The 23,157-nt window shown below is 39.6% G+C and overlaps 1 protein-coding gene across 3 annotated transcripts in view; it reads right to left on the bottom strand.

Moving 5' to 3' along the window:
- SCML2 (sex comb on midleg-like 2 (Drosophila)) overlaps window positions 1-23,157 on the bottom strand; it is a 122,907-nt gene that overhangs the window by 83,390 nt on the left and 16,360 nt on the right. For all 3 annotated transcript variants that reach the window (XR_001007769.1, XM_011995817.1, XM_011995818.1), the window contains exons 3-6: window positions 19,933-20,001; window positions 14,341-14,411; window positions 13,288-13,522; window positions 9,409-9,497 (exon numbers count right to left, since the gene is read on the bottom strand). Coding sequence is in view for 2 of the 3 variants with exons in the window: in XM_011995817.1 (XP_011851207.1) it covers window positions 9,409-9,497; window positions 13,288-13,522; window positions 14,341-14,411; window positions 19,933-20,001 (464 nt within the window). In the remaining variant the exon portion in view is untranslated. The remainder of the gene's footprint in view (window positions 1-9,408; window positions 9,498-13,287; window positions 13,523-14,340; window positions 14,412-19,932; window positions 20,002-23,157) is intronic.

The following is a 23,157-nucleotide window of genomic DNA, read 5'->3' as shown; positions in this document are numbered from 1 at the left end:
TTTTTTTTTTTTTTTTTTTTTTTTTTAAATAAAAGACAGGGTCTCCTCACTATGTTGCCCAGGCTGGACACAAATCTCCTGGGCTCAAGTAATCCTCCTGCCTCAGCCTTCCAAGTAGCTGGGACTACAGGAACGTGTCACCACAACCAGCTTCTAACCTCCCTTCTTGATTACCTACAATATGGTTCTCCTTAAAGGCTATTTCTTCCCATGTCCCACAAAATCCAAAACCAGTCTCAGCATTCTCTGCATTACTCCTCTGCCTGGGGAATAATCCTACTCTTGCAGCCTCATGGCTCACTGTCTTCCTTCCTTCAGATCGTCACTCAAAAGGTACCTTCTCAGACCCCCCCTGGCCAACCTATCTAAAATGTCGACCTCTCTTCTAAGCATGTAAGAGTATAAAACATAAGATATACTTTAGTTATTTAGCATGATCTATTAAACATTTCCCCAAGTAGAAAGTAAGCTCCATAAGGGGCATATTTTATGCTTTGTTTACTGCAATATACCCAGTACCTACCTCTGACCACAAATTAATACATGGACTTCTATCTCCTTATTTTTCATCAACTACTTATTTGACCTCACCAAGAATTTTAGTCCTTTAACCTTCATTTATTCATTTACAAATATTTACTTAGTATCTACTATATTCCAGACACTACTGAAGGTTCTTGGGATATATTAACTAGCAAAAAAAACAAAATCCCTCCTTCACAGCACTTACATGCTAGTGAGGAGAGACAATAAACATAATTTAAAAAGTAAAACACATACATTAGAAATGATAAATGCTATGCAGAGAGAGAGAGAGAGAGAGAGAGAGAGAGAGAGAGAGAGAGAGAACAGCACAATAAGAGAAATCCAGAGAGCAATGTAGAAGAAGGGGTTGTACAACTTTAAATAGGGAAATTAAAACAAGTCTCATATAGAAGGTGACATGTGAGCAGAAATCTGAAGAAGGGAAATGGCCAGAGTCAAGGCGCTAAAGCAGGAGCTGTGTCTGAAATGTTCAAAGAATACCAAGGAAGTGAGTGTGGGTAAAATGTAACATGTAAGTAGGAGAGCAGAAAGAAATGAGTTCAGACAGATAATGAGGGGTCATATCATATACAGTTTTATATGTCACTGTAAGGATTCTTTTACTCTGAATAAAACAGGAAGCCCCTGGAAGAGTTTGAACAGAGGAGTGATATAATTTGACTTATGTGGGTTTTTTGTTTGCTTGTTTTGTTTTTGAGACTGAGTCTCACTCTTGTCGCCCAGACTGGAGTATAGTGTCACAATCTCAGCTCACTGCAACCCCCACTTCTCGGGTTCAAGCAATTCTCCTGCTTCAGCCATCAGAGTAGCTGGTGCAACCACAATACCCAGCTAATTTTTCAATTTTTAGTAGAGACAGGGTTTCATCCCGTTGGCCAGGCTGGTCTTGAACTCCTGACCTCAAGTGATCCGCCCGTCTCGGCCTCCCAATGTGCTGGGATTACAGGCGTGAGGCACCATGCCCGGCCGTGATTTACATTTTAAAAGGAATACTCTGGTTTCTGTGCTGATGATAGCCTGTAAAGTTATAAATGCAGAGACCAGTGAGAAGCTACTGTAGTAATCCAACTGAGATTGAAAAAGACAGCTTGTATCAGAGTGATAACAATAGAGATGGCAAGAAGTGGGTGGATTTTGGATATACATATTTGTCCCTCAGTATTCACACAGGACTGGTTCCAAGATCCACTGAGGATACCAAAATCCAAGGACACTCAAGTCCCTGATATAAAATGGCACAGTATTTGCATATAGCCTATATACATCCCCCCATATATTTTAAATAATCTCTAGATTATAAATAATTTAAGTAATCTTTTGATTACTTATGATGTCTAATAGAATGTAAATGGTATGTAAACAGCTATTTTACTATATTGTTTTTTCACTTGTACTATTTTTTACTGCATTTTGGTTTTTTTTTTTTTAATATTTTCAATCTGCAGTTGGTTGAACCCATGGATGCAGAACCCAAGGATATGGAAAGTTCACTGTATTCTGAAGGTACAGTCAATAGGATTTCCTTATGGACCGGATATAGGGTGTGAAAGAAATAATTACCAAAGTTTGAAGCCTGAGCAACTAGAAGGATAGTTTCCCCTCCCTGAGATAGGGAGGTTAACAGGTGGAGCAGTTTGAGATGTCCATCAGACATCCAAGTGGAGATGTTGAGTAGGTAGCTGGACATACAAATCTGAGTTGTGAGTAAGTAAGTCTGGGGTGGAAATACAAATTTGAAAATCATCTGCATATAAACTGTATTTAAAGCCAGGAAATTAGATGAGCTCACCAGGGGATTAATACAGGTTAGGGTTTCCCAGCCTTGGCACTAATGACGTTTGCAGCCAGAATGGGCGTGCACGTGTGTGTGTGTGTGTATGTGTGTATGTGTGTATGTGTATTCTGTGCATTGTAGGATGTGAAGCAGCACTCATATCCAGGTTATAAAGCATCATTTCACTACTTTCTTCTCAGCACCCAAAACCAACTTATTCCCTTGTCCTTGCCCTGTTATCTCCAAACCTTAGTTCAATATCACCATCCACTTCACCTATTTATACTTAGCTGCTGATATGGTTTGGCTGTGTCCCCAACCAAATCTCAACTTGAATTGTATCTCCCAGAATTCCCACGTGTTGTGGGAGGGACACAGGGGGAGGTAATTGAATCATGGGGGCTGGTCTTTCCCATGCTATTCTCGTGATAGTGAATAAGTCCCACAAGATCTGACGGGTTTATCAGGGGTTTCTGCTTTTGCTTCTTCCTCATTTTCTCTTGCCGCCACCACGTAAGAAGTGCCTTTTGCCTCCCACCATGATTCTGAGGCCTCCCCAACCATGTGGAACTGTAAGTCCAATTAAACTTCTTTTTCTCCCCAGTCTTAGGCATGTCTTTATCAGCAGCGTGAAAACAGATTAATACAGCTGCTGAGCACTGCTGCAGCAAAGTCCCTCCCACATGCTTATTACATGTAGTGACATACATTTTTACCCTTCATCCTTAGCTAAGCCCTCCAAAACACTGTCATGTGTCCCTAGACCATACCCTCTCCCATCCCATATGGCAGCTGTTCCAAACCTTAATCATTCTCCTTAAGATAAATGATGTAGCCTCACTATATGTTTGTTATTTTCTTAACTGACTTTCTCCCCAACCAGTATGTATGAATTTTCTTCCAGCCTTTGCCAGTTTCCTATTTTGCAGAAATAGGAATTTGAGGTTTTGTTTTTTGTTGTTGCTTTGTTTTGTTTTAAATCAGGGTCTCACTCTGTCACCTAGGCTAAAGGTTAGCATGTAGTAGCGAAAGCATGGCTCATGGCAGCCTCAACCTCCAAGACTCAAGTGATCCTCCCATCACTGAGGTCTATTTATAGAAATAGTAAATTGAAGCCATCAGGAATGATCTCCATATATTCTGCCCCAAAATTATAAATTAGCTCTGAGGACACTTTTCACCTGGACTTTAGCTCTTGCTAATGTAACTGACGACTTTCTATCTACCAAAGAGTCAAAAATCAGCGTTCTTCTTAACTGACCTTCCTTAAGTACATGATATAGGCCAGCCACTATGTAACTCTGAGTTGTACTTGAGACTATTAACCACTCCCTAATCCTTGCAACTCTGCCCCACTGGATTCAATGACACCAGCTTATTCTAGTTTTCCTTCTCCATTTCTAGAGCTGCACCTATCCCTTTACTTACCCTCTAAGGTAGGTAGGTATTTCTCAAGGCTCTCACCTTGACATTCCTCTCTCTTCCTTCTATACATTCTCTGGACTAGCTCATTTAAGCTCAAAGCTTCTATCACTACTATTTATGCTAAAAATTTCCAAATCCATGTGCCCAAGCCAAACTTTGTTCCTAAGTTCTAAACCACTTACTTTCAACAGCCTGATAGTCATCACTACTCAAATTTCCCAGAGACACCTCAACATGTCCAAAACTAAGCCCATCTGTTCCTTCCATAAGTATTTATCTTCCTGTATTCTTTTACCCTTTCTTCATTCTTTTAACAAACAAGTATGTGTCCAGAAACTAATGTAGGCACTGACAATACAAAGACATGCTAACTGCTCAAAAGGAACTCACAGTCCAGGAAGACAGACAGTAAAAATAATAATATAATCTAACACATACAAAGATTGGGATGTACAAGGTGCTACAGAAGTATAGGAATGGGCCGGGCACAGTGGCTCACACCTGTAATCCCAGCACTTTGGGAGGCCAAGGTGGGTGGATCATCTGAGGTCGGGGGTTCAAGACCAGCCTGGTCATATGGCGAAACCCCATCTCTACTAAAACTACAAAAAAAAATTAGCCGGGCATGGTAGCAGGTGCCTATAGTCCCAGCTACGTGGGAGGCTGAGGCAGGAGAATCACTTAAGCCCAGGGGGCGGAGGTTGCAGGCCGCAGTGAGCTGAAATTGCACCACTGCACTCCAGCCTGGGCAACAGAGGGAGACTGTCTCACCAAAAAAAAAAAAAAAAAAAAAGTAGAAGAAAGGAGAAGGGGAATTAGGGATATTATCTTGGAGGATTTAACGTCTGACTTGAATCTTTAAAAAGTAGGAGTTAACCAGGGAAAACCAACATGAGTCAAAACAGAGCTCTAAAAATAAACAAGGTATCTACAAGCTATTACAAGCAATTTAAGAACATAACATCCAAAGCAGGGAGTGGCATCCCTGAACCTGATCACACAGGACCTAACAGGCCATACTGAAAAACTTATACTTCATCCTGAGTATAACCAGGAACTTCAAAAGAGTTTTAAACAGGGGAATAACATGGTAAGGTTTTTGTATAAGATACACATTTCTAGCGGTTGTGTGAAAGGGTGAAGATTAGAGGCAGTTAAAAGGCTAGCGTAACAGTTCAGGCAAGAGGAAAGCCTTATAAAAGTTGTCAGAATCAAAATGGAGTCACTTATGCCAAACCCTAACAAAAAGGACCATAGAGGAGGGGCTCTCATGTACACACGCCTATGATAAAAACTATTACAAGGACTCTCTGAAAACCACAACCTTACACAAAGAATACTCCTGCAAGGACATCTATCCAGTAACTGTTCAACCCCAGATACCACTCTTATTATTGATCCTTGTGGCCAAGGATAAGTGCTTCAAAACAACTTACGTAACCTTCCTTGTTTTGCCTTTAAAAGCTTCCCTTTGCCTTACCATCACCAGATATGCCAATGATCCAAAGCAGCACAAATATCCTGCATTGAAACCCCTTGCCATTCGTTCCCAAATAGACTTTTTTTTTTGGAGAGCCTCTTTCTCTGTTGTTATTTTAGGCTGACAGTCTGCCCAAGGGGCAGTGGTGGTAAGGTTAGAAAGAAACAGAACAAATAAATAATTATGAAGCTAAGTGAGTAGACCTTCAGAGGCCAAAATCAAGGAAAAGTGAGGATTTAAGATGATTCTAAGAAGAAATCCAACAGAAAAACAGGCAAAGGGCCAGGCACAGTGGTTCACACCTGTAATCCCAGCACTCTGGGAGGCCAAGGCTGGCGGATCACCTGAGGTCAGGAGTTCGAGACCAGCCTGGCCAACATGGTGAAACCCTGTCTCTACTAAAAACACAACCATTAACCAGGTGTGGTGGCGCCTGCCTGTAATCCCAGCTACTCGGGAGGCTGAGGCATGGGAATCATTTGAACCAGGAGGCGGAGGTTGCAGTGAGCTGAGGTTCACGCCACTGCACTCCAGCCTGGGAGACAGAATGAGACTCTGTCTCAAAAACAAAACAGAAAAACAGGCAAAGGCTATAATCAGACAATTCACAGAAAAACAAAAGGCCAGTAAACAAATCTTAAAAGCACAATTTTACTAGTAATCAGTGCAATGCAAATTAAAACAATGGGATACCATCCTCATCTTCACCACCCACTCCAAAAAAAGATTCACGAAAATTTAAAATGGATAATATTCAATGTTAGTGAAGGTGCAGAGATACAAACATGTTTATAGGCTAATGGTGGAGCATAGCTTAGAACAGGGATCCCCACCCCCCAGACTGGTATTGGTCCGTGGCCTGTTAGGAACTGGGTGGCACACCTGGCAAGCAAGCAAATCTCCATCTGTATTTACAGCCGCTCCCCATCACTCGCATTACCACCTTAGCTCTGTCTCCCATCAAGAGCAGCATTAGATTCTCATAGGAGTGCAAACCCTATTGTGAACTGCATGTGCGAAGAATCTACATTGTGCACTCCTTAGGAGAATCTAATGATAAATGTAATGTGTTCAATCATCCTGAAACCACCCACTCCTCCATCCATGAAAAATTGTCTTCCACGAAACTGACCCCTGATGACAAAAAGGTTGGGGACTCCTGCCTTAGAATACCCTTTGGGAATGCAATTTAACAGTATATATCAACATTTAAAATATACATTCCCTTGTTTTTTCTTTACAATTTTTCAAATTTTTTTTTAGGCAGGGTCTCCCTGTGTTGCCCAGGCTGGTTTTTAACTCCTGGGCTCAAACGATCCTCCTGCCTTGGCCTCCCAAAGCCCAACCAAAACATACATCCCTTTGAACAAGCAATTCTAGTTCCAAGAATGCAACTGTTCACATTTATACACAAAGCTCTTTATAAGAATGCTCACTGTAGAGCTGATCTAAACAAGAATGTGGAGATGACCTAATCATCCGTCCTTACAGTTAAGTCAATTCTAGGGTTAAATGAATTCTGATGATCCATACTACAGAAGAGTACAATACAAGCTAAAATATATATGAAATGAAATAGAACGATTTCCAAAACACACATATGTTAGGAGAAAAAGTAAACCACAGAATAATATGTACAATATATTCCAATTGATGTTTAAGAAAATAAAAGCCCATATTTGTTTGTAAATGTAAAGAAAAAGGTCTGGGAGAACAAATAAAACTTCAATTTGGAGGGAAGAGGGGAATGAAGGAATGGTTGGGACAAAGGGAGATGCATTTTTCACTCCAGCTAAGAGTATAGCTTGATTCCCATCCCCTGCCCCCCACCACATGAATTATTTTTATAATTAAAAAAATTGAAAACATAATGTGTACAACAAGTGTGGCACGTGACCAGCTGATCAAGCAATCTGACTAGTAAAACAGATCCAATGGCTTTTCTAAAGTCACAACCCAAGCTAATAGGTGTTCAATAAATAAAGACTTCTGCTAAATATTTTTTAATTAGCTATTCTCACACACGGCTTACCACGGGCCAAAGGGCCTGTGCTGCCTGTGTCCCTTGCAGGTAGGGCAAGTCCACTTTCTGCATTCATCTTCCTCAAAGATGTACCCACAGAATTTTTCTTTGCAATGAAGGAGGCATAGTAATTGATGTTTCACATCCTTATGCCTTCAATCTTCTTCAAAAGCTTTTTAAAACTACAATCAATTCTTACCATTCCAAGTATAGTTGTAATAAAAGTTAAGAGATTGAAAAACAATCAGAAGAAAAGGTGAGAAAGAAATATTTTGACTCATAATTTAAAACGTGGCTTTTATTGTTTCTTAACGTACTTTTCAACATTTTCTCAAGAATATAAACTATTCTGGAAATTTTTCCTCTTTTTTTATATAGCAAGTATTTCCTCATGACAAATTCTTTCCAAAGACTGCTTTTAACATTGTTTACTTCTGAAACCAAATCTCTCCAACTAACTTTCAAGTTATTTTTTTGGCCCATCATCTTTTTCTCCAGTATCAAAGGGACTAACACAGTAAAGTGAGGGGAAGATTCACTTCTGAATGCAAATAAAAAATAGCAATGAATATTTGCTTCCAGTAGAGCACTCTTTTTATATCTACAGTCAAGAAAGAGGCTACTAATGAAATTGGACTAGTGGGTTATTATAATTGAGACTTTTTTATGACTTGATGTTATAGACTGAATTGTGTCACTCCCAAAATTCGTATGTTGAAGCACTAACCCCCAGTACCTCAGAATGTGATGGTATCTGGACATAGGGTCTTCAAAGAGGTAATTAAGTTAAAATAAGGTTATCAGGGTAGGCCCTAATCCAATATGACTGACATCCTTATAAGAGGAACAAATTGGACACAGATAAACCCATCACATGAAAACACAGGGAAAAGGCAGCCATCTACAAGCCAAGGGGAGAGGCCTCAAAAGAAACCAAACCTGGCTGGGGGCAGTGGCTCATGCCTGCAATTCCAGCACTTTGAGAGGCCGAGGCTGGCAGATCACCTGAGCCCAGGAGTTCAAGACCAGCCAGGACAACACTGTGAGACCCCGTCTCTACTAAAAACACAAAAATTAGCCCGGTGTGGTGGCACGTGCCTGTAATCCCAGCTACTCAGGAGGCTGAGGCATGAGAATTGCTTGAACCCGAGAAGCCGAGATCATACCATTGCACTCCAGCCTGAGTGACAGAGCAAAACTCAGTCTCAAAAAAAAAAGAAAAAGGAGTTCAAGACCAGTCTGGCCAATATGGTGAAACCCCACCTCTACTAAAAATACAAAAAAATTATCTGGACATGGTGGTGCACGCCTGTAGTCCCAGCTACTCAGGAGGCTAAGGTAGAATTGCTTGAACCTGGGAGGCGGAGGTTGCAGTGAGCCAAGATTGCGCCACTGTACTCCAGTCTGGGTGACAGGTGAGACTGTCTCAAAAAAAAAAAAAAAACCAAACCTGCTGACACCTTGATCTCAGACTTCTAGCCTCCACAACTGTGCAAAAATACAATTCTGTTATTTAATCTATTATTACAAATTTAATTCTATCATCTCAAAATTCATATGTTGAAGCACCAACCCCCAACATAAATGTATTTGGAAACAGGGCCTTTAAGGAAGTAATAAAGGTTAAGTGAGGTCATAAGGGTCAGCCTCTAATCCAATAGGACTGGTGTCCCTATAAGAAGAGGAAGGCACACTAGGGATGTGCATGGATAGAGAAAAGACCATGTGAAGACACAGCAAGAAAGCATCCATCTGCAAGCCAAGAAGAGAGATCTCACCAGAAACCAATGGGATACCATCCTCATCTTCACCACTCCCCCACAAAAAAGATTCCCAACATTTTAAAAGATGAATAATATTCAATGTTAGTGAAGGTGTGGAGATACAAACATGTCTGTATGCTAATGGTGGAGCACTGCACATTATCTGAGGGTACCTTGATCTTGGACATACAGCCTCTAGAATGGAGAAAATAAATTTCTGTTGTTTAAGCCACCCAGTCTGTGGTACTTTGTTATGGCAACCCCAGCAAACTAATACACTTGCCAATCCAGTAATTTTAAAAGTATGTTTGCTTTTCCATGTCACAGAAGATTACGCATTTAAGCATTCCCACTAAAACAATAAAAACATGGCAGTTTTTTATAACATCTTTCTTACCTTCTTAAATAATGTGGCAGATGCCATTTCAGACCCGTTTAGTGTCTTTAAGAGGAACATCGGCCAGGAAGATGTATTCATCTGGTACCCTGTTTTATAAAATAAATTAGGTATCATGAAAAAGCCTCCCTGTGATACTATTAACAAGTTGGTATAAAAAATAGGTTTCATTCCCATTATTCTCAAGAGAATGACTTTCTTATCTAAGAACTCTGAACATGGGCAAGAGGAGCAGATGTACCCTCCTCTCACTGCTAGTGTCCCCACTGTACTGTCTGGCAACAATGCTACAGTGGGCGTAGAAACTCTCATTTTAAGAGAAGCCACTAGCTAGGATTCACCAACAAACATGTATATAATACCAGGGGTGATCTAAGCTGGAGCCTAGGAGAGCTTCCATTCCACCACCAACAATCACACAAGCAAGGGTAAAGGCTGTAAAAGACTCCTAGCCCCCTTTTCCTCAGGGCCCCTGGCTTCTTTCATTTCAGAAAGACAGTTTTCTGTCAAACTCAGCACATATACACACACAACAGTACATTTCATTGCATGTAATTTTACCTCAAAAGAAAAAAACCTATAGATATTTACTCGTTAATGATATATATGCTAAAGTATTTAGGGGACGTGCACTGATGTCAACAACTCACACTGAAATGTATTGACAAATAAGAAGGATTGATGAATAAACAGAAGCGCAGATAGATGGATATGTGATAAAGTAAGCATAATAAAATGATAATGGTAGAATCTAGAAAGTGGACATGGGGGTACTCACTGTAAAATTCTTTCACGTTTTCTGCATGTTTGAAATTTTCCATAAAATGTGTTAGAAAAAAAGACAGCTCTCACTTTAGCAATCTTAATACATACTAAAAATGATCTTCTTTTAGAATTTGTATCAGATGCTATCAAAATAGACTCAACAAGTATCTTTTCTAGAGATCTCACTAACTAATGGTATCACAGCATCTGGCATATGCAGCAGGGAGCAGGGGTCTGCTAGTTTTACTGCTTTCTGGGGGCAATCTGTTTCATGCAACACCTGCTTGCCTCAATGCCAGAATTAGAAAGAATTTGGATGCACCCCTGATACGTGCATACATTAAGACAGAGAGGCACATGAATCACTGGCAATGGGTGCAGGTTTTGTCCTATTCTCCATCAACAGAACAAAACATACAAAAAAGGTAAGATGGAAAGTCATCCTCTAATAACCCTGTACCAAAATCCCCTTAACCTGACTAGAGACACAATTGTTGCTAGAAAAAAAAACAGGGGTGGTGGGTGGTTTTTCACATACTCCCTTACAATAAATCAACATTATTATTCTCCATTCTATGGAGAGTACTGCATAAGAATCATTCTCTGGTCCTTAAACCTTTCTCTCAATCCCCGTATTATCCTATTCCACCATGTGCCCAGATTTTCCTGAATGTAACATTTTACTTAATTCTATAATTGCTTAAAGTCAAACATAGATTAAAAGACCAAAATTGGGTTAAGGTACATATAAAAAGTTTAAAAAGAGATAAAACTAATTTATAAGGTTAGGAAGTCTAGATGGCAGTACCTTTAGGAAAGGAGAAATTATGACTAGTTATCAGCAGGAGTGGGTCTTCTGGGGGGCTGATAATGTTCTGTTTTTGATTTGGATGATGGCTTTACAGATGTGTTCATTTATAAATGAGCTATATACTTATGACCTGTACACCTTTCAGTTTGTGTGTTAAAACTTTTTAAAATCTTTTAATAATAACCTTTAAAGTTTAAATCAATAAATCTTTTTCAAAGGAAAACTAAATAAGTTGTATTAAAATGAAAGTTGGCCGGGCACGGTAGCTCACACTTGTAATCCTAGCACTTTGGGAGGCCACGGTGGCTGACACTTGTAATCCCAGCACTTTGGGAGGCAGAGGCAGGTGGATCATGAGGTCAGGAGTTCGAGACCATCCTGGCTAACATGGTGAAACCCTGTCTCTACTAAAAATACAAAAATCAGCCAGGTGCAGTGGCAGGCGTCTGTAGTCCCAGCTACTCTGGAAGCTGAGGCAGGAGAATGGCGTGAACCTGGGAGGCGGAGCTTGTAGTGAGCCGAGATGGCGCCACTGCACTCTAATCTGGGCAACAGAGCGAAACTCTGTCTCAAAATAAATAAATATAAACAAACAAACAAACAAATAAATAAGTAAATAAAATGGAAGTTAAACTACTCAAAAGTGCCTAAAAAGCAAACTGGCACCAATTGTGCATTTTTAGGTATATTGCCAAAACAGATACTAATCGGCACATATTTCTATACATTTCATATTTTTAAATAAAACAAAAGTCTAAGAATTTTATTTAAAAGAATGACCATAAATCAAGTTATGTATCTGAAATGCTAACAATTACAATAGCAGCATCTCCTTAAACAAACTGCAAAAACATTCCACATTGCAAAAAGAGAAATAAAATCCAAATAGGGAAGCACTAAGCCCAGGTTTGTACTTATCTTTCACACAGAATTCTGTGTAATTTGAGAAATATTACAAACAACAAATAAACAACAAAAGACGTGAGTGAAAGAAGGCAAAAGGTAACAAACAAACATGACCCAAGCCATCTTCTTGGAATAACATATCTCCAACTAGTTTTTAAAAATATTTTAGCCTGGAGCAGTGGCTCACTCCTGTAATCTCAGCACTTTGGGAGGCAGAGGTGGGCGGATCACCTGAGGTCAGGAGTTTGAGACTAGCCTGGTCAACATGGTGAAACCTCGTCTCTACTTAAAAATACGAAAATTAGCCAGGTGTGGTGGTGGGCGCCTGTAATCCCAACTACTCGGGAGGCTGAGGCAGGAGAATGGCTTGAAACCAGGAGGCAGAGGTTGCAGTGAGCCGAGATCACACCACTGCACTCCAACCTGGGCAACAAGAGCGAGAATCATCTCAAAAAAAAATATTTTTTAAACCAAATGAGTTATAACGAACAAACAGAACAAGGACAGCATAAAGATACATTACTAAAGAATGGCTATTGTTAATATCTTAAATTTGTGATTCTCAAGGAATTTTTCACTAATAGGAAAACAAAAAAAATCCATTCTTTTATTGTGCTTTGCAACAAGGAATTTTCATTTTCAGCACTGTAAAGAACCAAATAAAAACAAATACCCACCATTCACTCAAAGTATAGAACAGCAACTAAATAAACTAAATAATTTCTTTCCTACAGAGTATCATGGTATGCTTAAATTTTAAAAAGAAAAATGTTGCCCCAAATTAGTCACACTCCTTTTACCTTTCAAAAATTTGGCCAAAATTAAAGTACACATTTTGTACCTTAAAATCTTGGCTAAAATATCCATTTTCTCCTTTTCAAAGACCTAAAGGTACTAATTCCTGCCCCTCTCACTCTGATTTCTTCCCACTGTAGGTGAAATGAAATTCTTGAGTTTGAAACTGGAAACTGAATGTAGAATCATACCCTTCCCCTAGACTTATCCCTATACCAAAATTGCTGAATGGCTCAGTGGACAACATTGAGAGAGCATGTGCCTTGTATCAAATGCTACAAAGTTCTTCTCCAGAAGGAGTTCTGAATCTGCATATGTAATCTAGTAGAGTTGGTTCTGACATTTCAAGTCTGAAGACCTAGCATGAGTCTTGCCCTGGAGTGAGGAACCTTCCATACACATATGCCAGATATGTACTTAAGCAAAACTCCACAACAGATGGTGCTGATTTCCTCTCCCATCATACATTCTCCACAGTAACCATCTGACCATCTATTTACAAGAATGCCCAAGAAAATAAATTTTAAAAGGCCACTTAAAGCCATTTCTATTGAACATCACATTAGAAAGAATACGCTATTTTTAAAACTGTTTCTTCTTACCTAGTGGAGGTTGAAGTAAGTCTCCTTCCTTTTCACATGTCCCAACAGGTTGTATGTCTGGGGAATCGACAAGCCTCCAAAAATCATTTCTATTATCACTACCATCCAGTCGTAACCGTAACCTGGCCCCAGTAATTCCAATAACCGTAGCAATACACACTGAAGTGGCATTGCGAGGATCACGGGCTTCCAATTTCATACCAACTTTGAAATCATTCACAGGTGGAATCTGAGACTATACATATAAATAAAATTTGGTTAAAATGCATCAACTATAAGACGAGACACATGGATAGCTATGTCACCAGAATACCTGAGGAACATTTTAAATAACAGTCACGGCGGATGATAAGTGAGGTCAGAGCTGTAAGAGTCAAGCAAAAGATCTTCAAATTCTCTCCTTGGCTTGACATGCAGCATAAAAACACTACCCACTGCTGTTCTCACTCATCTGCCCACTTCCAGGCAACCCAAATACAACCTCTAAAATATACCCTGAGTGGCTTTCTAAAGTAAGAATCTGATTAGGCCATTCCCCTTGAAATTAGCCAACCAGCAGCTCACCACTGCCTATAATAAAGTCCAACTCCTCAGCACAGTTTAAATGCCCCCACAACTTTAACCTCATTTCCACATTATCGCCTCTATCCACTTTGTGCTCCAGTCACCCCAAGCCATCCCTTAATACTCAGATGCTTTCATGCCCATGTGCCTTGGCTTTAGATGTTCTCTCTGCCTGGAATATCCTTCCTCCCATTCCAACCATCTCAAATAGCATCTCTCCTGTGAGCCCTTCCAGTGTGGAGTTATCACACTTCTCATAATTATTTATTTACACGTCTGCTTTTCCTGCCAGATGGGCAATCATAAAGCTTAGTATACCTGACATAGAGTAAGTTCTTAATTCATGAATGCAAAGAGACCATCTGGCTCTTAAGTGGCATTACCACAATCCCACTATCTCCTCACACTACCAGAATCTAACAATCACACAGACATCCTTCAACAAGTTAATAGTTTACATTAACCAACAGCTACAGAATCTTGGCATACCTGACGGAAGCACTCTGAAGGAGCACTTATAGACCCAGTCTCTTTCAAATACTCCTCCCAGTGGAAATCATCTGGAAAAAGCACATGTACAAAATAGTTTCTTAAAGCATATACAATGTAACTTTTAGTATATACAACTTTCAGGATTAAAATGGGTTTTAGTTCTATGCCTCTTTAAAAAAAAAAACAAACAAACTTCCAAAAGAGTAGATTCAAACATCCTGATCTACATTTCATGACCAGCATAAAAATAAAAGATCAGATGATATCCTCATAATAATGGCTCAGATATAAATTATAACCTAGATACTCTCATTGTAATGTGGACTACAGCACAGTGATTCTAAAAATGTGGATGTTAGAAATAACTAAAGAAATTGTTACAGAGTAATAGCAAAGTCTACCCATCTGTCTCTAATATAAATTTATTCGATAAATATGTTTTCACTTTATTCCATTAATGTGAAGGCACTTCTTTGTTATTCATGGGGAGTTAAAGGTGTTTAGTGTGTGGTCAAACAGAATTTTACCCCTGAAATGCTTTATGGAAAGAAAAAAATCCAGTAACCAGAGTAGTTTCTCAATGGACTATTAGATCTCCATTCAGAGTGTCAAGAAGATGGTGGCAGAACAAAGCAATAAACCAGTCATCAGTACAGTCACTAATATGGATTATTTTAATGACCTACATTTTCTACAGACTCTTGCTGTCCTTCCTTAGTCTTCATGACATATTATAATGTTAGAAGAGAAGATCAGAAAGCAGAGCACATTGTCTGGCTTGAACATATCATTTCACTGTGCCAGCCAGACTGTCAAGACACCGAGAAAAAGACTTGATAGTAGTAGTGAACGAACTAGTAATTCACATGATGTTTAATTCTCATCATTCATGAGGCTTTTCTATACTCTTGCTAAATTTCCTCACTATAAAAATATTGGGTTTGACAGTTCTCTTTCTTGGAAGAATCTATGTTTATCAGCTTCTTACACTTCCTTCAAAAGATATACTTAGATGACTCCCCCCTTGCAAAAAACAAAAAAAACCTACAGAGTGCTGATAATGTTTAACCACCAGCTTTCTGGAAAATACAACAAAAAACCTGACTGATAGCGTTTGCAGATTTCTGTGATGTAAATATGACCACCATGGTTGACTGTAAGGTGCCAAGGTAAAACCACCAACCACCAAATTGGGAAAAGATGTACACAATTGGCTCTCCCAAGCCGGTGTGAACCAGCTCCAGTGTGCCACCATTACATATGTGTGTATGCATTTTCATATGTATGTATACATATTATATGTGGTATTAAGCATGTCACACATAACATTTTGCACCTTGTTTTTGTTTAATAGATCTAAGAGACTGTTTCATTTAAAAGAAAATACTGGGTTTGATTCCACTTCCAGATGACGTGAAGCAAGCACCACCAGCATTGAAAATCATGCGTCAGAGAAGAGTGTTAAGAATGTGTGCTTTAGGGCCGGATGCGGTGGCTCACGCCTGTAATCCCAGCACTTTGGGAGGCTGAGGCGAGTGGATCACCTGAGGTCAGGAGTTCGAGACCATCCTGGCCAACATGGTGAAATCTCATCTCTACTAAAAACACAAAAATTAGCTGGGTATGGTGGTGGGCACCTGTAATCCCAACTACTTGGGAGGCTGAGGCAGGAGAATTGCTTGAACTCGGGAGGTGGAGGTTGCAGTGAGCCGAGATCGCACCATTGCCTGGTGGCAGAGTGAGACTGCATCTCAAAACAAAAAAAAGAATGTGGGCTTTAGAGTCAGATCTGCCTGCTTCCAGTATGGCTTTACCTCTTACTAGCTATGTGACCCTAAGCAAGTCATTCACTTTCTTAGCCTTAGTTCCTTCATTTATAAAATGGGAAAAGTAATGTACATGGTACTAGATATGTTGAGAGCTAAATAAAGTAGCATATATGTAAGTCACTCAATAAACGGCACATTATAAAACTAGAAGTCATAGTTGTGCTTAAATTTATTAATACTGAATAACTTTTGTCAAAAGTGAAAACTGAAATCCATGGCTTCAAAACTAAACAGAGCAGATGTTTCAGTGATTGACCCCTAGCACTACAGATTCTAAGTGAAGCTCTACTACCATATGATCTTGAAGAGCATTTAAAAAGAACAAAATGGGCCGGGCACAGGGGCTCACTCCTGTAATCTCAGCATTTGGGAGGCCGAGGTGGGCGGATCACCTGAGGTCAGGAGTTTGAGATCAGCCTGCCCAACATGGCGAAACCCCATTTCTACTAAGAAAAAAATAAAATAAAATAAAATTTGCTGGGCGTCGTGGCGGGTGCCTCCCAGCTACTACTTGGGAGGCTGAGGCAAGAGAATCGTTTGAACCCGGAAGGTGGAGGCAAAGGTTGCAGTGAGCCAAGATCGCGCCACTGCACTCCAGCCTGGGCAACAGAGGGAGACTCCGTCTTAAAAAAAAAAAAACATTTAGTTGGGATGGATGGATGTCATCACAAAGCTGACATCCCTGGAGGAAAAGAGTGTAAGTCAGTGTAAAACAAGCAGGAAATGAATACCCAAAGAACTAACACTCTTCCATAAACCAACGACATTTGTAAAATTTTTCAATAATATTAGAAAATACTTAATTCATCTCCATAACACAAATTTTAAAAATATTCTATTACCATTTGTGTCTGAATGGGCTACAATTTGAGCTAGCAAATCCTTTATACTAGTGCTCTACAATATAATTTTCTATCAGATTACTGGTTAATGACCATATCCAGCATTTGCCATTTGGAGCCTCAGGTTTTTTTGTTGTTGTTGTTGTTTTTCCCTTTTTTCCATAAGGCAAAATTCTTAATCATCTTGATAAAACTGTTCATCTTGGCTGCCCACATGCTCAGACTCTACCAATAACATAGGGGAAACACACAAAGATCCAGGCTTTACTAATTTAGACTTGACACATCTACATCAATACCACCACTGGAATTCCCAACCAGAAGTCAAAACAGTCAGAAAGTCTTAGTTAAGCCTGAGGTCCCAGTCTGCCTCTGCATCATATCTCCATTGACAGATTGGGGATGGGGGCAGTATTCTATCCCAGAAGAGAGGCCTGGGAACTGATACGATACATATATAACCTTGTGATCTGATTGTTATTCACATACGCCCATGGTCTCTCTTCTTCTTTTACTTGCACTCTATTCTAGTCCACACATTAGCTCCAACATCTTTTTGCACTGAATATAACCCATGTGAGCTCCCCTGGTCTTCCCTAGAGTAAATCAGAATCATGTCTTCCACCAGTGCTATCCTTGGGATGACAAGCTATGTGAAGATGGGCAAAATACCTAGAGATAGAAGTTTCTCAGCTGAATGATCAGCATCCACTAATTCACAGCATTTATCACAACTATAATTAGGCATCTGTTGATTTCTATCTTTCCCACTAAGCTCAAAGAGGGTAAGAGGCTGGGTGCAGTGGCTCACACCTGTAATACCAGCACTTTGGAAGGCTGAGGTGGGCAGATCGCTTGAGCCTAGGAATTCAATACCAGCCTGGGAAACACAGGGAGACCCTGTCTCTACAAAAAATTATTAAAAATTGCCAGGCATGGTGGTGCACGCCTGTGGTCCCAGATACTCAGGAGGCTGAAGTGAGAGGATCACTTGAGCCCAGAAGGTCAAAGCTGCAATATGCCATGATCATGCCACTGCACTCCGGCCTGGGTGACAGAGTAAGACCTTGTCTCAATCAGTCAGTCAATAAAAGAGGGCAGGAACCATGTCTGTATTGTTCATAACCGGATTCCCATAGCAGGTCATCAGCATGTGCCAGGGACTGTCCTAGGTACTGCAGATGCATCAGTTAATAAAACAGATTAAAACCCTGGCTCTCTTGGAGCTTATCTTCTGGTAGTCACTCACTGATTTCTAAAATAGGACGTTAGGGCCCAGGCCTGAGAAGTATCTGCAGATGGCTATCAACTTAAGTAATCTATTTTTTTAACTAAATGTCTACAATGGGAAAATCTATAGAGGCAGAAAGTAGACCAGTGTTTGCCTAGAGCTGGGGGAGAGAGGAGGCACTAGGGGGAAATGGGGAGTACTGTTAATGGGTACAGGATTTCTTTTTAGGGGGATAAAAATGCTCTAAAATTGACTGTGGTGGTGGTTGCACAACTCTGTGAACATACTGAAAACCACTGAATTGTGCACTCTAAATAGGTGAATTATATGATATGTGAATTTTATCTCAGTAAAGCTGTTATATTTTTAAAAACACATGGAGAGGAGTTTGTAGGGATAAAGAACAGTCTAATTCAATGGCCTCCATTTCAAAGCTCAGAGGATTTGGGGGTTACAGGGAAGAGTTGAAGAACAAATAAGGCCACGGGAAAGAAAGTTAAGGGAGCACTGAGGGCCCAGCTATAGTGAGAGACAACAATTCCATGGGGATTACCTCTACAGGCAATCTTCACATAGGAACAGAAAGTCATAGGGTGAACTGCTCTGCACTGGGGCTGGCAGGGCAAATACAACAGAAACACAAGGGGCAAGAAATCTCTGGAAATGTCTGGTAAAACAACAGTTTGCTATGTTATTTTTTAATGCCTTTTGTGTACATATGACTTATTTTCTCATTTAAGAGCAAGCCAATGCATCAGATTCTATTACATCTCCTGAGTGTCTCTGATGCAATATTATACACGTGCTGTTCATAATAAGGAACACGAATTAATAAATTAACATTTACTGAACACTTACTACATGTCTAAGCATTATATTAGGTGCTTTAAATTCATTTCCTCTATTTATTTCCAGTAGTACCATGAGATAAGTACTATCATTATCCCTGTGTTATAAAGAAGAAAAAAGAACCGGGCGCAGTGGCTCACGCCTGTAATCCCAGCATTTTGGGAGATTGAGGCGAGTGGATCACCTGAGGTCGGAGGTTTGAAACCAGCATAGCCAGCACAGTGAAACCCCATCTCTACTAAAAATACAAAACCTAGCCAGGCATGGTGGTGTACGCCTGTAGTCCCAGCTACCTGGGAGGATGAGGCATAATCACTTAAACCCAGAAGGTGGGGGGTGCAGTGAGCCAAGATCACACCACCGCAGTCTAGCCTGGGTGACACAGTAAGACTCTGTCTCAAAGAAAGAAGAAGAAAAAGAGTCTAAGAGCTGCTGAGTAATGTGCCCAAGGTCACCATGGCCAGAAAAAAAAAAAAGCTTTCACATGGACTATAACATTAGAAGGGTTTTTGCTAATAACCAAATTATTTTAAATTGGTAATATATACATGGCAATTAATAACTAGATACCTATAATTTAGGAAAATTTGCACTGAAATATACAAAGTTACCTTTTTACTTAATCCATGTCAACTTAATCTCTAAGTAAAACCAAAGTAAAATTTTCAAAATAAAATACAATTTTTGACCTTTCTTATTAGATTTTATATTTACAGAAGTTTACAGTATACAGACTATACAATAAGAAATCAAAACAATAAGAAAATTTGCACTTAAAGTTAATTTTAACACTAGTGAGGAAGAAAACTATGCTGTATTAAATTACTTTAAAACCTACCTCTTTGTACAGAAGACGTACTTGACTGAGGAGTTTTCTCTTGATTCTCCTTCTTGACATCCATGGAATCTAATAAAAAAGAAAATAGCAATAGTGGGAGGCCACAGCAACAGCTTGAAAGAGCACTCAGAAAAATATAAATTAAAAAATGTTAAATAGCCAATTTTAGTTTTTTAATACCCTCATTTTCCACGTAGGACTTACCATTTCCTAATATACTATGCATTTTATAATTTGTTCATTTATTTTATTGTCTCACTCTACTCAAATGAAATCTCCAAAAGGGTGGAGATTTATTTATTTTATTGTCTATCTCATTCACTGTGGTATCCTCAAGTGCCTAAAACAGGACCTGGCATCGCAACACTCTCAAGCATTTGTTAAATCAATGCATCAGGCCGGGCATGGTGGCTCATGCCTGTAATTCCAGCACTTGAGGAGGCCAAGGCAAGCAGATCACATGAGGTCACGAGTTTGAGACCAGCCAAGCCAACATGCGAAACCCTGTCTCTACTAAAAACATAAAAAATTAGCCAGGCATGGTGGCGGGCGCCTGTAATCCCAGCTACTTAGGCAGCTGAGACAAGAGAATCACTTGAACCCGGGAGGCAGAGGTTACAGTGAGCCAAGATAGCACCATTGTACTCCAGCCTGGGTGACGGAGTGAGACTCCGTCACAAAAAAAAAAAAAAAAAAAAAAATTCAGTGCATCAATAAATCAAAATGAGCTGATTGATCTTTATAATGTTTAAATTAACATGTCCTTGAAACAAAATGGATGGTTTTGAGAGTTCAAAACATAACAGAGAAACTACAATACAGTGTAATTCAATGGACTGCGCAGAGATTTTCTTGGTGCTAAGCTAAAGAGCTCAAATAACACTGGACCTTGTAACCTCACCAAATCTAAGATGTACCATTTCATCCACATGTATTATATATAGTATGTATCTCTAAAAGGATTCATTTTTTAAAATTTAAGCATAATACTTTTATTACATCTAAAAAATTAACCATAATTCCTTAAAATCATCAAATAACCAGTGTTCATATTTCCCCAATTGTCTTAACTATTTTCAGTGTGTGTGCTTGATTCAGAACCCAAATAAGTCTACACACATAGCAATGGTTGATATGTCTCTTCGGCCTCTTTTGATCTACAGGCGTTTTCCTCCTTTCTTCTCATTTTTATTCTTTCCCTTTACAATTTTTTTGCTGACAATACCAGTCGGTTGGTCCTTTCAAGTTTTCACGTCTGGATTTTGCTGACTACCTCCCCACAGAGTTGGGTTCCTCTGGTTCTTGTATTTTCTTTAAATTGGCATTCATATTTCAATCCAGAAGAGTTTGGTCAGATTTAAGGTTGGCTTTTTGGTGGGACAGGAGAGGATAAGATGACTTCATAGGTGGTGGTGTGTATTTCTCACAGAAGGCTCCTAATACCTAGTTATCTCTCTTTTCGTGATGTGAACAGTCGTGGATGACTATTGCCTGGATCCATTCGTTTATGAATGGTTGCAAAATGAAGGTATTCTAATTCTATCATTCTTTATTAGCCAGAAAACTTCTATAGAGAGAAGCTTCCATGCTTCAACCATTCAGTTACCTTAAGGCATGGATCACATAGAGAAATCACAATCAACACTTTATTATTTTCCTGTATTTTCTAGTTTTCAAAGTGATGAGCTAGATCTCTAGTATTCTCCACAGATGACCAGTAAGCTTTATTTGTTTTGCTTTTTATTATCATTATGAACTCATGGATTTAAACTTGTGTTTTCATCTGTTGCTGTTTTACCCTTATTGATGTTCTAATTGTCAAGTGAAAAACTTCTTAAAGAAGGATCTAAGAATGATGCCATTCAACGTAACAGATCTACTTACTAGTTATGACTGAGTGACTCTTCAAGATATGTGAACACTTGAGAGGGACATATGAGCTGCTTTCTGTTTAAATGATTTCAACTGAGTGGTTCAAGAAAGGTAGTTCCTCTATATAGAAATTTTCTGGCTAACGAAGAATGATAGAATACTTTCATTTTATAACTACTAATAAATGAATGGATCTAGGCAATAGCCATCCATGACTTTTTGTGATGTGAAAATAGCCATCCATGACTTTTTGTGATGTGAAGAGATAACTAGGCTGGATGCGATGGCTCACATCTGTAATCCCACCATTCTGGCAGGCCAAGGAGGGAGGATCGCTTGAGGCCAGGAGTTTGAGGCCAACCTGAGCAACACAGCAAGGTCCAGTCTCCACAAAAAAAAAAAAAATTTTTTTAATTAGCCAGGTGTGGTGGCACACATCTGCAGCCTCACCTGCTTGGGAGGCCAAGGCAGGAGGATCACTTGAGCCCAGGAGTTTGGGGTTACAGTAAGCTGTGATTACGCCACTGCACTTCAGTCTGATAATTTCATCTCTGTAAAAAAAATATGTTTAAAAAAAAGGTCAGGCACGGTGGTTCACGCCTATAATCCCAGCACTTTGAGAGGCCAAGGCGGGAAGATCACTTGAGGTTAGGAGTTCGAGAGCACCCTGGCCAACATGGCGAAACCCTGTCTCTACTGAAAATACAAAAAATTAGCCAGGCATGGTAGCTCACATCTGTGGCCCAGCCTCTCAGGAGGCTAAGGCAAGAGGATCACTTACGCCCAGGAGGCAGAGATTGCAATAAGCCATGATCATGCCACTGCCCTCCAGCCTGGGCAACAGAGCAAAACCCATCTCAAAAAATAAAATAAAAATAAAAATTGTAAAAAAGACAGAGAGAGATAACTACATATTAGGAGTCTACTGTGAGAAATACACAACACCGCTTATGAAGTCATCTTATCCTCTCCTCTTCCACCAAAAACCCAAACTTGAATCTGCACAAGAAAAGTACAAATTTATATTTACTAAATAGTTCTACAGAAAGATTTTTCTAATAGAAAACAAAGTAAAACTGTAAAGGCATGCTTAGCTTCTAGAGAAGCTAAGAATCTAGTTAAGAGACTACACTAAACTGATACACTTAAAATTAGAGAACAGCATTTAGTACTCAGCATTCAGCCAGAGGAAGTCATGAGAGATACAGCACTTAAAGGAGAAACAGGATGTAGGAAGGCCAATGTGTAAAGAATGTATTATGGGAAGGAAGATACAACACAAAGTTGACTGCAAATGAGTGTGGCATATTCATGGAATAGTGAGCAGACTTCTCATAGAGCAAAACAGGATAA

Source organism: Mandrillus leucophaeus, unplaced genomic scaffold (assembly GCF_000951045.1).
Source record: "Mandrillus leucophaeus isolate KB7577 unplaced genomic scaffold, Mleu.le_1.0 Scaffold499, whole genome shotgun sequence".
NCBI classification, from domain to species: domain Eukaryota; kingdom Metazoa; phylum Chordata; class Mammalia; order Primates; family Cercopithecidae; genus Mandrillus; species Mandrillus leucophaeus.
Note: the sequence above shows the minus strand (reverse complement) of the source record. Positions and strands in the feature narration are given on the sequence as shown.